General features: G+C 41.4%; 2 protein-coding genes across 9 annotated transcripts in view; one reads left to right on the forward strand and one right to left on the reverse strand.

The window, feature by feature from the left end:
* Positions 1-10,935, reverse strand: part of NCOR1 (nuclear receptor corepressor 1) — a 67,383-nt gene extending 56,448 nt beyond the window's left edge. For 3 of the 8 annotated variants that reach the window (XM_062012514.1, XM_062012515.1, XM_062012508.1), the window contains exon 1: positions 8,790-8,910. The gene's annotated coding sequence lies outside the window, so the exon portion shown is untranslated. Of the gene's footprint in view, positions 1-8,789; positions 8,919-9,532; positions 9,605-10,196; positions 10,480-10,584; positions 10,769-10,815 lie in introns of those variants that run through there. The other 5 variants (XM_062012509.1, XM_062012510.1, XM_062012511.1 and 2 more) reach the window with 5 other exon arrangements.
* Positions 10,800-17,720, forward strand: part of PIGL (phosphatidylinositol glycan anchor biosynthesis class L) — a 58,333-nt gene continuing 51,412 nt past the window's right edge. Inside the window, exons 1-2 of the mRNA XM_062012516.1 lie at positions 10,800-11,163; positions 15,361-15,460. Coding sequence (XP_061868500.1) covers positions 10,878-11,163; positions 15,361-15,460 — 386 coding nt within the window. The 5' untranslated portion in view covers positions 10,800-10,877. The remainder of the gene's footprint in view (positions 11,164-15,360; positions 15,461-17,720) is intronic.

Below are 17,720 nucleotides of genomic sequence, written 5' to 3' on the forward strand. Positions count from 1 at the left end.
GTCATATGAGAAGAATCTCAAACAAATTACAAATAATTTAGAACTGGATATTATAATGGCAACAGTCATTTCAGATTTGGTTTCTATGAGGCAATACTCATTTGAACAGTATCTCTTGATCTCAAAACTTGAAAATGCTTCGGAAAGCAGCAGAAGTACATACTATCTTCAGCAGACACATGGGAAAACGAGTCACAGAAAGGTTAAGAAATCTATCAAAGACAACCCAGGAAACAGTCAATGACTGAATTAGAAACAAAACTTAAGTCCTGCAGTACTTTAAGCAGGTATAAGCTAGAAGCACTTCCTGAGAAAAAACAGTTCCTCACTTGGGAAAATACAGCAGGTTAAAAACCGTGACTATTTTTAGCAGGCCAGTTCTCCAAAACCACTCAACGCATGGCCACACAAATGTTTACGCCAGCAGAAGGAAAGGAGTCAAGAGGCCAGAGGGACGGCAGAGCGACCAGCTCGCCATTTGTGGAAGAACAGCCCTGCATGCTGGGGTACTCTGTCTCCTACTCTTACAGTCATCCTGATGAATAAAAGACCAGCCTCATGAGTAGACTCAATTTTTTTTCACGTAAACAAAACAAGCTAACACTTTTGCATTTAGAGTCATTTTTATGCCATCTTGAAGTACTTAACCAACATTCGCTAATTAAATTTCACATCCTTTTGGGAATTTTCCTCATCTTGTTTTTGAGCAAACTAAGTGTGATATAAAAAGAGTGCAAAGAATTAGATTACAGTCGTATAAGGCTTAAACACAGTCGGAGGATTTTGGTTTTAAATCATCAGCCTTAGTAAATGGAGCTCTGATGTAACCAACCTAAACCAGAAGGAGGACGACTCTGCCTTACGCAGGAGATGTACAATGAATCATAAAATTAATTTAAGGATATTTATTCAAAGTTTACTCTGGCAAGAAAATTAAGAATGGAGAGACTGTTTCAGCAGTGGTAAGAAAGGCTTTATCCACAGCATGGTAACAATACTTGTGAATAATTCTTTCTGCGATTTCACCTTATAAAAAGGTAATGATACCATCTGACGGGAAAAAAATCAAATCAAAACAGACTGTATTTAAGGACCAACCTATAAACCCACAATAACTAGATTTCATGAACTACAGACCTGTGTCTATACCTTCAAGACACAACACTCCAACTCACACATAGTAACAGAACTGTACGTTGAGAGTCACGTAATAAAACTCTTCATGTATATTGTTAGATTAAAAAATGAATCTTCCTGGTAGTATTTTTATTTTGACGGATATAATGAATTTGTTCAAACAAACAAGCAAAAACATCAAACTTCCATCTTGGGGATATGCCACACACAAGAAAATACTAACACAGATTTCTGACAGAAATAATAGGCCTAACCTCCATATAAAAAGTTATTTATTCAAACTAATAGACACAGAAAAAGGCTAAATATTACTTATCATCTAAAATTAACAATACCATTACAAATTAGGACTGACTTAGCACTCTCTAAACCAAAAAGCACTGAACACTTGAAGAGCTGTTACTACTCCTTCAGTCACTGGCTTAATGTCCAGTTACCAGCATAATCATATGACAGTTATTCAGAAAAATAACAAAGTAAAAAAGCAGTGACAAAGAAAAGAAGTTTGGGTTCAGACTGATCGATGTTAGCCCTTGAAGTCTGATTACTCAAAGTTCCGCAGAGTATTGTGGAATGCAATCATGAGAAAATTAACTACAGGATCATTAGACATGACAGTCCTAAGAGATACAGATCTTTCATTTAAGAACCTACCAGAAGGTTGATGCCTGAGCACATTTAAGATCATGTTGTGCTTTAAAACAAGACTTGAAGGAGGTGTATTCCAGCTACAATACCTAAGCTTACAGGTGTGCTTCCAAATATTAAAATCTGTTGGGCACATCCCACAAAACATTAAAGATTCGTTGCATGCTACAAGCAAAAAATGTTAATAGATCAACACTGAAATTAAAGACTATTTAAGTTATGGCTATTTAAACACATTCCAGAATATTGTGCTTGCTGTTGTTGCAGAACAAAGACATCATCCTCAAAGCTCAGGACCCCTTGCACAGTTTTTTTAAATCTTTTCCCCTTCAGCCTTATGTTGCAGAATACTCTGAAGCTCATAGTCAAAGCATATGGGCATATGCCAGTAAAATGAAAGGAAACAACATATCTTCTCCAAGTTGAGAACTAACTGCTGAATTTTCCATGACAATTCCATGTACGTAAATCACAGAATCATGGAATGGTAGGGTTGGAATGCCACCTCTTCTGCAACAGACATTTAAGATATACCATGAATTCCTGCGAACTTCACTTTCACATAGTTGCACTCCCTCTACTCACAAGGTTATTGACGTAAAAATTGCTATTTCTATCCCTGCTAGAAATACGGTAAAAAAGCTCCATTTATAAGGCTGTGTTTTACTAACCACACTAAGTAATATTCTCTCTACTAATTACTAATGTCATATGAATCAAGCCATATATATATAGCAAAAGGAGTTCTTTGAAAAAAAGATTATAAGACCAAATATCTGAGTTGGACCATTCTCACACTCTGTAATTTCTACTAGTGAACAGTATCATTTCTGAATGTCCTAAGCATTAACTCATAATTATGCTATACAGCATCTTACTCATTCTACATGACATGGAGAAACAGTATACTTTAATTTAGCCAATTACAGAAGTGACAGAAGTCAAGGAGCATTACAACCATTGATTCAAGATGTCACATTTACTCTATACTACCAAGACTTTTCCATCTGCATCAAGACAGATAAAAAATTAAACCAGGATTTTATTCTTCAAATTTTAATAGAAAAAGATTTTCTATTAACAGACTACCAACTCTTTCAAGTACTTAAGTAATAGATTTTGGAACATTAAATATTAAGTATTAAAAGAGTACTTGAAAATGGGTTTTTGTTGCCATTTCAAAAGGTGAATATTGATTGCATACTTGCATATGTAATTTACAATTGAAATATTGCCAAATCTCAAGATCTCATTGTTATACTTCATCTTTAAATAACACTTTCTCACTGTCTCCTGCTAAGTAACTACAAATACAAACAGAATTTGTGCTCTACCAAATGGGGTCGATCAAATTCAGCTGACAAGATACTCTTCTCTAGGAAGTTCTATTTTAATCTCTCTCATAATTTATGAGTTTAAAGAAAAGTTGCTAATACATCATATCAAGACCCAGGCTATACACAACTTTGCTATATTATATGTGGGTTCACAACAGGAAAAACTTCTTAATTTCTTCAACATTAATATCTTAGAAAGTTTCTAATCAGCTACTCACTTCATAAAGAAAAATAAAAAGGAGGGGTGCTGAGCACATACATTTCAAATAAGAGTACATATTTTCAGCATCCACTCCCTAGTTAACACATTAACACATCAGGGTACAGAGAATCTCTGAGGGAAGAAACCTCCTCTTCCGAGTTTTATTGAGGAATAGTTGACTGTGAAGGAGTCTCTTTAGATGTCCTCTGACACAGAGGGTCACAATAATGCCAAAACTATCCAAAAGAGGTAGGAGGAAGTCCTTTGTTCAGAATTGAAAATTAAGGATGTAGACATTTCCTTGACTAAAACTACCACTGAGAAATTATTTATACCAAATAAGTGTATGAGCCTTGCAAGGTTTTCTGGTTTTAAAAATATATAATATAAAAGCAGATAGTTTATTTCCTACAGACACTTAAAACTCTTTTTGGCTTTTGAGTAACACCAGATTCTTGTTCCTGGTTGTCCCAATATAGCAAATGCCACACAGTTAACATACACTACACAAAATACACAAGCCAGACACCAAAAATCAATTCTACACAATTCAATGTCCAAAGCAAATCCTACGAAGTCCAAATGCTAGCTAGACAAGGTCTCTCATTCACAAGAGATAACTGCAGCAGTTCCCAAACCCCAGACATCCACCTTACCCTATCGCTTCCATAGGGGTAATACAACTGGTTATGAAACATCAGGTGAAGCATTCAAACTCCATCCACAGAACTATAAGGTGAAAATAAAACCCAACCCAAGTATCCTCCAATGCACCAGTTTGTGGCATGCAAGAGGTTCAAGAGATACTACACAAGGAGTGATAAGAACTATGACAATCTTCCTCTGCAAGACATCTTCACTCACAAGTCCAACAACTCATTGAGCTTTACGCAAATTCACCTATTTCCTCCCATTTCACCTAGAAATAACCATGACAATCTCAGATTTCACATATATCATACATAAAATATTATTTCAAAACAATTTCTGCTTCTCCCTCTTGGACTAAAAGCATAGGCACTTCAAAAACAGATACTGCACGTGAATTTATTCCTCCTGTTAACCCATCTGCACACAAAACTGCTTTTGACATCTAACATGCAAGAAATTATGGAGTCGGTTTTTAGCGACAGCTTTTGAAAGCAGCTTTGGTTCGGAAAAGGAAACGTAACTTGATTAATCCATCCTGACTAAACCTGAATCTCAACAAACTACAATGTATTATAAGAGAAACTACGTAACACAAAGAGAGGTATGGGACAAACTAACTACCAACCTCATTGGTCTCTTCAGTTGACTGGGTTCTGATATAATCAAGTCCAGATTTTAGCCAAAAATACAATGTTAAAATAAAAAACCCAGCCCTGTACCTAAGAGCAATGACTGGGTCTATTCAGATGCTCCACAAGAAACACACCAAGGCCTTCTGGAAACACAGTTTATTGTTACAACACTTACAATTAAGTTTGAGACATTCTACTTCACAGGGAATGCAACAATGTATAAAAATGTATCTCCAACTGGGACTTGCACAACAGCCTGAAAGTCACAGAAAAAGGCAGAGATCTTGGACAACGAAAGGTGTAACCACACCTTTATATTTCAAAAAGCAAACAAACAAAAAACCCCAAACCATAACCACCTTCAAGGTTCCCAATATGTAGAATTCTGATCCTTGAGACCAGAGTGAAACGTTACCACTGATACCAACTGGCTGTAATGGAAAAGGTAAGTGACAACATTTTTGGGTTTAGGGAACAACATTCCAAGAAAGCTAAACCGTGAAATGACACTGACTAGATGGGAGAATTCCCACCTTCCAGGCACCCCTTCACAGTCAATACAGCATTTCAGATAGCAAATAGATATACAATATATATACATTTTAAAAAATTTTTTACTATTTCCTCTTTATTTATTTAAATTTTTTTACAAAATTACTCTCTATCAGGTGAGGAGTACAGCTACACTGAAGTAACATACCTATCTAGTTTGCTGAACAGCACTTGAACTTGTAATGAACTTACATAGGTTTAACTTTCTGACATTGACAAACAGGAATCAGTAGGTTTCCTAGTTGATTTATATTCACTTTTGTTAGACATCCTGCTTGAAACTCAAATGCATTTTGATCCATTTTTCAAATCAGCCTCAGGTCCTACCCAGGAACCCCACCAGCTGTTTCATGTGGAGAGTGTGGCCTGTGCCCTGCAGCCCTCGAATGCTACTGTGACTGTTTTCAACTCTTCATGGGACAAGCACACCTCTAACTTCATGAAGACCAGAAAGAGAATTAGCCAAATCCACTTTATACTTCATCTTTTTTCATCTCTAGGCATTCTTTCCCTTGCCATCTTTGTGACTGTATTTTCATTTTCAGTTTTACCCAAGACTAGTCACTTGACATGCACAGAACTTTTAAGTCCTGGTCAACAGTTTGTCCAGGTAACCTGTCTGCATAAAAAAATAATTTCTAAAATGTTTTCCTGCTGTAAGTTATAAACAACAGGATTTTTCAGAAATGGCTGATGCATTTTTGTACCAATACAGTATCTTAATTTTGCAATATCCTTTGTAATCATAAGCAGGTGAAGTCACTCACTTCAAAACCACATAGACCAATATCCTGCTTAAGCCCAAAGAAAAAAATTGCATATCAAATCACCCTGGAAGTGGCAACTTCCAGAAGCTATTCAAAGATACAGAAATCTCTTTGGGATAGTGGGAGGAAACATAGCTCCAAGGTAAGATTGAGCTTTCTATCCACACACCAGCTCATTAAACTTAAGCCCCTGTAGGCCAAGACCGTGGTGCTCATTTCACAGATAAACACCAAACTAGCACAGAGAGGAAGGGAACATCACAAACCATTGTTACTAGATGAAGAGTCATTGAAGGAGAGAGAAACTAAAATGGAAGATACATTCAGCAGTTCCTGGCTATTTACATAATTTAGAAATAGTACAAAGTAAATATTTACAGATAGCAGTCCTGCATAGGTCAGAACTTTTATCTGGAGTATTTACAGTGGAGAGACAAGGTAACACGTTCAGTTAATAGCTTGTCATTTGAAACATTAGTTCAGATTTGACTAAAGAACATAAATTACTTGAAGAGTTGAAGACTGGCATCCAGGAAATGTTTGTTTGCATTATGAAACCACTGTCTGGTTACTAGTCTGTTCTCAACACTGTACTGTGTAGCAGTGCACCTGCACATGGCACAGATCCCTTCCAGCTTAAACAATTGTTAACATCTTAAATTTAAATAGCTACACATAATAAACCTCCAAATAGTGTTTTTGGTCCTGAAAGAAGCTTGTAGGCAGGCATAAACAAAGAGGAATAAAATATTTCACCAAAACTTCAGCTGAGAGAGTAAGTTAATGCCCATATTAAGAACATAATATCAAAAAGCCCTAAAAAAACCTCTAATATAAATATTTTTTTACAGTTCCTTTTATGCATTTAACAGTAGTTGAAGCATGGTGAGCTTCCCCTTCCCTGTGAGCATTTCTCACTCATGTTGTAACTAAGAAATGAAATAGCATTGAAGATGCGTTTAGCGAACCACAAGAACTGTGAAAGGCAACTAGAGGGGGAAATCGAAAGGACGCTTTAGAGTCAGTCCCAACTTTTAATACAGTTTTTGAGAGAGTTTTCTAGACTCCTTTATATCACAACAAAATAACATGTATGTCAAGAAAGAGCAACTAAAATGAGTAGCTGTAGGAGGTAATGCATCTTTAGAATAAAGCAGCAGCAGCACAATACAGAAAAGTGAATAAATCCTGATTCTGTGCATGTAATTTCAACCTGGAGAGTTGCATTTAATTGATTCATACAATAAGTAACAACCCAGACAGAATTACCACTTGTGGAAGCAAACACTTGTAATATAATCTCCACACACTAAAAAATGCCCATTATAACTCTTAGATAATTCCAAAATGCTGCTCTTTCCCATGTTTCAGTAACAAGTTGAGGTATTTTAGTGACCAATATCAAACAGTATATTTCAAACAGGCAAATTATACTGCACATAAAGCACAATAGAACTTTTTTTCCTTAGCAGTCTATGCTACATCACAAAGAAAAGCAACGTCAAGAAAAAAATTAACCATGCTTTCGCAAAAAAGGTCATTGCAGTTGGCTTGTTTCCTATGAACTTTTGAATCCTTGGGATAAGCACGAAGGTCTTTCATGCCCCAATACAAGACATGAGATTTCAGCCAACTGGAAATCCACTTCAAATATTACATACTTCCTTTCCAAATGTCAAGGTTGTTTAGTTAATCAGGAATAACAACATTCTGCAGAATAAAGTTCCAGCACAAAATCACAGCAGATCTGCACAGTCCCAAGCTCTTATAGCTCCTAACTATAGTGCTATACCTAAAAGCACTGCATAATACAAGAATGTTGTCACAAAACCAAGCCTTCAAAACCAGACATCCCATTCCCACTGTAATGAGTCGTCCTTTAAAAAAAATTATTGTTAGTTTACACCAATATTTACAATAAATGGAAAACCAATGCATTTGTTAAGATCACATCTGTGATTCAAGAAGAAACAGGTTTTGGACAACTATTGATTGTTCAGACTACCTACTTACTTACTTGAGCCTAACACTCACTAACAGTACATATGCCCATGTAGAATCTTGTCTAATGGAAACAACCTGATACCCACAGGTTTTTTTAAGTAGAGAAAAATCAGTAAGTACAAAGTTCTTTACCATAAAGTTAGAATAATTCTAGAAAAAGCCACTTCCATTGTGCCCTCCAGCAGCCCAGAGATGACAGGAGCTGGGGATGTTTACAGGTCCTATATGAATAATTCAGCGTCAGCATCAGCAACAACTCCCCACCACTGACAACCTCAACGCGGAGCTGGAGCAGGCGGCCGCATGCACCTCCAACACGAGCTCTGAACGCAGGATATCTTCAGGAACCCACGCACTCCTGGCCGAGCGTCCAAGTGGCCGATTTGGAAGAACTGGCCTCCTTTTTTTATTATTATTTTTTAACTTGCACTTCTCCTTCCTACAGGACAAGGATCAACACCCAACGCACCGATGCTCTGGGATTTCTCCAAAAACTTCCCCGCAAGGGCCATCTCTCACGGCCGCCCTCGGCCCCACCGTCCCCTCCAGACGTTCCCTCACGCCAACAGCCTAAACGGCGAAAAAACCCCGCAGGCACCGGGCACCCCCCAGCCCAGCCCTCACCTGATCCGCCCACCTCCTCCCCCCGCGGGCGGCTCCCCCAAGGACCCCCCACCCGCCTTCCCCCCGGGGACGAGAGCGGCTCTCTCCCCGGTGAGGGGGGAGGAGGAAAGGATGGTCGGGGCCCCCGCCTCTTCCCCCTCCTCCTCCTCCTCCTCACAGCGGAGGCGCTAGGCCCCGCTGCCCCACCGGGCCTCGCCACCCCCCTGCGTCGCCCCGCCGGGCCCCCTGCCCTTACCGACGGCGCGGCGCTGGGGCGGCCCGGGCGGCAGTGCTTTGGCGGGGCTGGACGGTCGCGGCTTCTCACCTCAACCTCAGCGCCACCGCCACCGCCATCTTGCCTCCCCTCCCCCGGCTCGGTGGGCTCCGCCCCCTCTCGCTAGGTCCTGGCAGCTACTAAACAAACGACAGCGCGGTGGCTCGGTGATTTCTTCCGACCGTGGGGGCTCGTCCCATCGTCCCGCCATACCGGTGTGTGGCTCTGCCCAGGCGGGGCCAGCCCGCCAGAAGCCGCGGGCAGGCCCGGCGGTGAGAAGGCGGAGTGCTATGCTCCTTTCAGGACCCACTGTCCGGTGCGGTGGGGAACGATTCCCTCCCCCTCTCCCCGCTGAGGGGGCTCGAGGCGGGGCGGGGGGGCGGCCGCCATGAGGCGAGCGCGGGTCCCGTCACCGCCGGCCGCCGCTGCCCGCGGGCCCTGCCCGGCTGCTGTCCCGGTGATGCTACTGACTGGAGGGGTGGGAGCGCAGAAGAGCCACACCGCCTCACTCCCCACCCTTCCCCGCCGCATTACGGGCAAATCGATATAAATGTATAATAACTGACGACGGCCGCGCAGAGGGGCCGCGGCCGTGACAATGAATGGGGCCTCTGGAGCCGCGGACGCCTCAGAGCGAAGAGGCGGGAACCCATCCCGTGCCCGAAGCATCGCCAGAAGGGCGACCGGCCCCCACCGTGCCCTTCCCGCCCCCCGGGCTGCGGCACCTCGGCCAGGGCCTCTTCAGACTCCCGCGCTGTCACTGACGTCGTGCCTCTGCCTCTGGCGACGAATGGCTTCTGAAAAATGTGAGAGGTTTAAAATCTGAAATGTCTTTGTATTCCTCCCCCACGAACGAGGAGTTCGTAAATTGTTCCCTGCTTCTTCAGAAAGGTATTTCAAAGCCATATGGCGTTTTACCTGCAAATGTGTAATTCCAAATCACAAATTAATGTCTTTATCAGGTTTACTATAGGGGGAAAAAACCCCACGTTATGGTGAGATTAAATCACCTAATTGTTACTAAAGTTTCCATTAACTATGAGAGGTCATACCCCACATTTGCGGGATATGTGCCCACAGAATTAGTTATTCAGACTAAAAAAGCAGGGGCTCACCCTCTGGATTACCTATAAGCCATGTATTGTACTAAGTGTGAAGTTATTGCAATAGCTGTGAGTGCTAAGGTGACATGACATGTCTCAAGGCTGAAGCATTTGTAGCTGCTAATCTCAACATACACTGATGAGTGCTGCTAATTGCTTGTAAGTTAGAGGTGTCCAAATAAAAGTCTGTGAAGACAAGTCAGCCATACACATTGTGAGGTTTTACCTGTCCTTCAGATACTGAATTCCTCTAAATTGTCTTCACCATTTTATACTTAAAACCTACCCAAACACACTCCACCATTGCTGGCTTAATACGCTTCCATAGTGCCTGTTTGTCTTACGAAGCAAAGCTTCCAAGCCATCATGTATCCAGCTGTTTTTTTCCCCCATCTCTTTCTCCTCTGCAACCTCCCATGGTTGAACTGACTCCTCAGATGTATCCAAACTACTTTTTTCTCCCTTGCAGCCACACTTGGGATAGCAAGTAGATCTGCAGATAGCAGAATGTGTCAGAAGATAAGCTGCTCTTGCCCTGCTTTTGAGGTTTCCTTTAACCTACGTCACTTCTGCAGTAGTACAGCGCAGGGATAAAAGGTACTATCCACTAAAATGGTACTATCCACTGAAAAGCTCAACTTTTGTCAGTGTCTAGTTATTCTTTCTTAACGTACCAGCAGGGTCAGCTGGTGCAGCGCTCGGGCAACAGGCGGGGCCCTCGTTCAAAGCCCGCAGCGATACCTCACTCCCCAGCTTGGACCCTGCCGGGCCCGGAGCGGCAGAAGGCCTGCGCTGTGCCCCTTCTACAGGGCAGCCCCGCAGAATCAGAACCGTGACCCTTCCGCCGAGCGGCCCCGCCCCGAGGCGGGGAAGAAAAGGGAGGGGAAAGACGGATCTTTTCGTACCCCGGAACCTTCCTTCCGCACCTCCCGTTTCCTCCCGGAGCAGCGCGGAGGGGCCGGTCGCTATGGCAGCGGGGCCGTGGGGCTGGGGGCCGGCGGCTCTCGCGCTGCTGCTCGCGCTGCTGCTCGGGGGCGCGCGCTGCCTGCGGCGCCGTCGCGCGGCCGGGCGGGCTCGCGCCTCCCTGAGGGGAAGGGCGGCGGCGGCGGCGGCGCAGGGCGATGGCGTCCGCGATGGCGTCCGTGCGTTGCTGGTGACGGCGCACCCCGATGACGAAGTGATGTTCTTCGCCCCCACCGTGCTGGGCTTGGGCAGGGCCGGCGCCTGTGCTGCGGTGCTGTGCTGCTCCGCAGGTGAGGGGGGACACGGCCGGGAACGGCGGGACTTCCCCCCCTCCGCGAGGGGCCGCCCTCAGCCGCGCTTCCCGCCCGTGAACTCAGGGGAAGGCCGCCATGATGCCTGACAGTGTGTGGCCTCACCGTGTGACGTAAGGCCCGGGCTGTAACGACGTGTCAGTGCCTCAGATCAGCAGGCGGTGACTGTGCCGTGGGGTGACCCCACGCAGCTGTGATGCCGTGTGCGATGTCACCGTGTGGTACGGCACGTGATGCCATTGCTGTGCTGAGGTTTACAGCCTCTTGGCCTGTGCAGCCGGGGCAGTGGGGCACCACCGTGTTGTACGCGGGGAGCAGAGGAGATGCTGTGCTATCCCTCTGCAGTTTGATATCACAGGTATGGGTCATGGTGCAGTGTTGTAACATCTTGTGCTCTGTGGAGAGCTGCCCCACATGGGCGTCTCTGCTCAAAATGTTCCTTTATGCAGCATTGCAGCAGCTGTAATCAGTAGCAAATTCTCCCTCTACATCTGCACCTTGCACAGAGGTTTGGCAATCCAGCTTCCTGTTGCAGCACTGAAGTACCTTCAAACTGTGCAGAAGCATCAGTAAGCTGTGAAGATATGCTGCTTAGCACAGCCTTTTGGCATCTCTGATCCAATTTTAATGTCATCATGATACATTTGTTTTAACTCATCTAAAAATAACAGTTGTGTAACAATCCAATAATGGAAAAATAGTCCTGAAAGGAACCCGAGGTCATGATATCCCATCAGTTGACCTGAAGGCAGCATCAATATGTCATCATCTGCTGCGGAGATGTTCTTCAGAACTGCCAGGGAGGTTCCTCAGCCAGTGCAGACTGTGTCAGTGCTACATTAGCTTTTCTTCAAAACCACTTTTTCCTGACTCATTAGTGTAACTTGATCTTGTTTATTTTTCCAGTTTACCATGTGTATGGAAATCAGTGTCCCTTTGTAACAACCACATATATTTTAAGACTGTTATCTACCTCTCTCCTGTCTTGTCTTCTCCAGACTAAACAACGCTATTTCTTGCAGTCTTTACTCATAGCTCATGTTTTCTAAACCTCTGATCATTCTCATCGCTCCCTTTAGGGCTCTTCCAGTTGATTCACATGTTTTTTTTTTGAAGCCCAGTGATAAAAAATTGGAATCAACACTTGCTGAGGCGTTTCTGGGACTGAATAGAATGGAAAAGTTCTTTAAAGTGCTATACCAGAATTCATGAGCCTACAGTGTAAATTAAAGATAATTTTTTAATGTTTGTTGGGAGGAGTATCTTAGGCTACAAACATTTACATCTTAAAATGATAGCTACTTACATTTGGAAAAAGAGCCCTCTGTGGTTTTGAAAGCTCCAGCGAGTTCACTGCAAACTTTTCTATTTGGTTTTTTTTCCAATGTTTTCTGTCATAACAGACCATCTAGGTGAGGAGACAGGACTTAAGCTATTGTTGCAATCCAGTGGTCTAATGGCTTTCTGGATTGCTCTATGTCCCCCATTCAAGATTTATGCAGAGCTTTCAGTTGTCTTTGCTGAAGAACAAAGGTCTGCAGATCCCATGTAGCTTTTTCACAGCTGGGTGAGATTACCAAAGTGCAACTCTGTCATTTCATTTTTGGGGACTAATACACTCCTGCTGCTAGAGAACTTTCCAAAGAAGCATTGTATCTCTGGTTTTGGTTTTTGTTTTGTTCTGTTTTGTTTTAATTTACTCCTGATTCAGTTACATGAAACGCTGTGTTTGACACTGCCTTTTAGGTAGTCTTACTTGTCTTCATAATGAAACTACCAGCCCCTGTAGGAGAATACATTTATTGAGCTAGTAGATTTTGTTTTGCCTCTTTTTAGTGATTTTTGGTGATGCAGATGGTTCATCCTCTCATTGTTTGTATGATTGATGATGACAAGTGAATTGATCAAAGACTGCAAATTGTAACACCAGGACAAAATTGAGAAACTGTTGTACTTGCAGTTTTCAGATGTCAATCAAAACGACTTAGAAATTAATTAGAATTACAGCACTGTGAAAAAAAAAATTAGTCTTTTACACTTTAAGTAATCTTCAGTTGAAAGAATCACTCAGTATAAATGTGTTTTGCTTTCTGTAGTAGTTGACACTCTGTTGTGAATGCTTATGCATGGAGTCCAGTAGCATAAGCCATTCAGTTGTTTTTGCTCTCAATAGCTTTCTGAGCATTTTTTGTTAACATTTATATATTCCTGATATACTGCCACATTTCTCAAGCTGTGGAACATGAATGTGTTCCTCTGAGTCCAGCAGAAGTTATGGATTTTGAGAACAGTAGTACTGTTTGGATAAAACGTCACCTGCAGTCAGCTATTGCATTGCACTGCAGCAAAAGGTAATGTTACAGTAAAACACTAGTGTTGTTAATGACCTTGCAAAAAATCAATCTAAAGTAGACCCTGCTGTACTCATAATCCATCTAGTGAAGGTGTACCTTAAATTAATTTTGCTGAAGCTGAAACTTGCAATCTAAGATGCAGACTACCAAGCTGAGGTGTTCCTCAGCAAACCCATAGAGAACCATTATTGCAGTCTCTTAAAACCATTCCTTTACATTCTGCAAGAAAAGGTTGGGTTTTTTTTTCCTAGCTGCTCTTTCTCTCTGAAAACATTACAAAGCTTGCTAGTGATGGCTCAGATTACAACACTGCTCAAAAGAAATGCTAGATTTAGATGACTCACCAGCAACAATGAAAAGTTCTAGTGTAATTCAAGACAGCTGACTACAGACTTGAGTTGTACTTTAATACTTGGCTGTATTTTTAATTTTTTTTTTCTTCATTTTCTTACTTCAAAGTTAAAATTGGATTGCAAGTACTGCCCTGCATAGGGCTGCATTCTGGCATGGGCCATCACAGTGCTGGCATAGACTTTGCATGGCTGATGCCAAGAAAAAATAAGGGAATGTTGAAGCAAGATGAGAAGAAAGTAATTCAGTGAAGAAGAAGGCAGTGTTTTAAGATAATTAATATCATTTCCCTATTAGTTGTTAGTCTCAGTCTGTTGTAACTTTTCCCAAATGCCTTATCTGAAAAAGGTTTACTATCATCTTTTAGTTCTGTAAGTTCTTTGCAATCTCGCCATATTAGTTCCTACCTCAATTTCCTCTGTGAATGGTGCAGACTGCTGAAGAATCTTTGTCTTAAACCAGAGATTGTTGTGATGGAATTCCTCGTTTCTTCAAGTCGTTTTAGTTCTACCACTGTATTATATTGCAGTGCCCTGTTGTTATATGACAACTACTGTTCATTAGAGGTGGGTCAAACTATGCTATAAACTTTTAATTGCTTGAAGAATACACCATAGGACAGGCTTCACATGGATTATCTCAAAAAATCTCTTAGAAGTACTTTGGACTTGGACTCCAGCTTGGCTTTGTGGGCCTTTGCTGTTAAGAGTACCAGAGGGAGTTCACATTCAGCATGTTTAGTAGTGAAGTGACTCTTTGGCCCTTCCTAAGGAGATTAATTATTATTGATTTGTTGTGTATACTTGGTTTTATAAAAGTGGACTAAGATCCCAATAACCTCTTTCATAGAGACAGGCTGGAAATTTGCCAGTGGTAACAGCTTTGCATCACCTCTCTGCAAAGACAGTTTCTCCTCAGTGGATGAAAGATCTTGCTTAATTCTTGTACACAAGTATATTGATTACTTCCATTCAGACAATATGTATGCCTAAATAATTCACCAAAAGATATATTAAATCTTGCTAAAAAATTTAAAATATATAGAAGTAGATTAGGCATATATATGGCATATATAGCAAAATAAACCAAAAAGCCCAAGTAAACTCAGAAGAGCTAGAAGTGTTGATGTTGCAAGGAGTAAGACATCTGCTAAGCAAACCAGTTGTTTGAAGCAGCTCCCCAAGCAATTAATTCCAGAATTGTTGTCTATAAGATCTCTTCTGTCTTTGGCAGAAGCATCTAACTTTGGCCAGTCTTAAGATGAAGATACTGCACAGCTTGGACCACTGCTCTGATTAGATACAGCAATTTCTGAAGCTATGGAGTTTGTCCCCTGCAATATATATATTCTTTAAATGACACCCTTTCATTCAATGTGTGATGGTCACATGTAATGCTTTGAGTAAGACATGAGGAATTCTTTCCAAGCTAATGTAAACTAAGATGGTGTTGCTGTGCTTGCTCTTTTCAGGAAATTACTACAATCAAGGAGAGATTCGTAAAAAAGAACTGGAACAGAGTTGTTTTCTGCTGGGGATTCCTGCTTCCAATGTAACAGTCGTTGATCACAGGTAACCAGCTTTCATTAACAGCATAATTTCACTGCAGTTTCAAATAGGGGAGGAAGTTCACTGAAAGGTTACTGTATCATTCTAAAAAGTCTTGAGAAATCTCAAAAAAGACTGTGTGAGTTTTATTAACTCTTAACATTAATTAATGCAGAAGACAATTCAGGTGTATAATGGGGATTATAATCCCTAATGATCACCATACTTGTTGGGGTCTAGCACAGTGTCTTTGGGGACCATGATCACATTTTGTTACGGTTGTTCCAGTGCTATACAGGCAATTACAAATTCTCTGAATTGCCTGTGGTAGGTTTCTCTGTAGGCTAGTCTTTACAGAGTTAGTATATATTTATAATCTGATTTAGTCCTGGCTAAAGGCAAAAGTGAATTGCAGTTTAGACAGTTCATAATAACATAGAATCATAGAATGGTAGGGTTGGAAGGGACCTTCAGAGATCATCTAGTCCAACCCCCCTGCAGAAGCAGGTTCACCTAGATCAGGTCACATAGGAACATGTCCAGGCAGGTCTTGAAGACCTCCAAGGAAGGAGACTCCACAACCCCTCTGGGCAGCCTGTGCCAGGGCTCCCTCACCTCACAGTGAAATAGTTTTTTCTTATATTTAAGTGGAACTTTTTGTGTCCCAGCTTCATCCGATCACTCCTTGTCCTGTTGCTAGATACATGACAGTAAGATTCTTTCAAATTAAGTCATAAAAGATTTCCGGTTTTCTAAGGTGTGAAAATGTTTTCTTTAGTTATGTGTACATACAAAGGTAGGTGATAAAGCTCACATTTCTTTGTTTTAGGATTAATTTAGGAACTCCCAGGAAGATGATTTAATACTTTGAATCCGTGAAACTCAGAACTGACCTTGCAAGGGCCTCTTGTAATTGCCCAATCACTATCCATCTAGGAGCTGAAGTAGATATTGATTGCTAGGAAACATGGTACAAGTGGTTGTTTCAATTATAAACAACTGTGTTACAATCCATAAAGAAAATTCTTGTTTATGAAGAAATAACTTTAATAGCAACATATTGATTTAAAGCCACGCCAACTGGAAAAGGCAGAGTTGAAAAAAATCTGGCTCCAGGCAGGCCCTTTTCCCATGAACATATTTTCCCTTGAGCTGAGGCAACAGAAACCACAGTCCAGAATATGAATCTTCTTGAGTTCTTTTCTTTTTTTAGCTTTAGGTTTCTCTCCAAGTTTTCAGCTCACTTAGGAAAACAGCATAGGAGTTGTTTTTCCTTTGGAATGAAGAGATGTTTCTGTTCACTTCTCATGAACTGGTTTTGGATAACTTCAAGTTTTGTAGTACAATAATATGACAATGCCCAAAAGATTTTGGGGAGGGATAAGGAAAAAAGCTGCTAAACTTTGCTAAGAATAAAGTCGGCTCAATGAACCCTCTTTTGACATTAACACGGAGCCTAGAAGCCTCCTGGCCTTTCATGCTCTGAGGCAGTGTGAAGCTGGTTAGTATGTGATGTGAGTTTCCTAACCCCGCTCAAACATCCCCCAATGTACTCAGTCCAGAGACTGCTTTTTGCAAGTGTTACTTTGGTTTGCTCTGTAGGAAGGTGAGAGTCATTTCAGAGAAGCAACTTGATCATGTCTATTTATTACTTTCATTATGAGTATTACACATGCTTATGTATGTAATGACTGATACATGATTTCCCCCAGTGAATGGTACAACACTGTTCTAAGGAACAGGTTTAGATTTGAGGTCTTTATCTGAGGTTAGATTGCTATGGGATAACCAGTAAATAATTTAACTTTGTTGTGCATTTAGGGAGTGGACTCAAGTGAAGCTTTTGCTGAATTTTGCTCAGTTTGTTTGAACAGTGAAGTGTGTCTACAGTGCATTATTGTCTCTAATAAGTCACCATATGGATGCTCTTTATGAAAAACATCTGTGGATCAGGTGTTAGCAAAATGGTAGAGGAATAATTTCTAGATGACAGTGAATTTTTAAAGTAGCTAATTTTCAGAATACTGTTTTCCAGCAGTTTAGACAAAGTGCTGGACCTTAGGGTTCTTGAAACTTAAAGTTCCTGGATTCCTTAAGGTCAGTAGCTTTCCTATGCCTATGTTATGACCTCTATATTTTAGAGATTATACAAAAATATATGCCAGGATGGCATGATGTGAAACTTACTAAATTAATACGTTATCTACAGCTAGATTTCCATGTAAATTCATGTCTATAGAATGCACTTCAGGAGGTTGTTCCTTTTTAGCATTTTTCTCTTCTG

Source organism: Colius striatus, chromosome 20 (assembly GCF_028858725.1).
Source record: "Colius striatus isolate bColStr4 chromosome 20, bColStr4.1.hap1, whole genome shotgun sequence".
NCBI classification, from domain to species: Eukaryota; Metazoa; Chordata; class Aves; order Coliiformes; family Coliidae; genus Colius; species Colius striatus.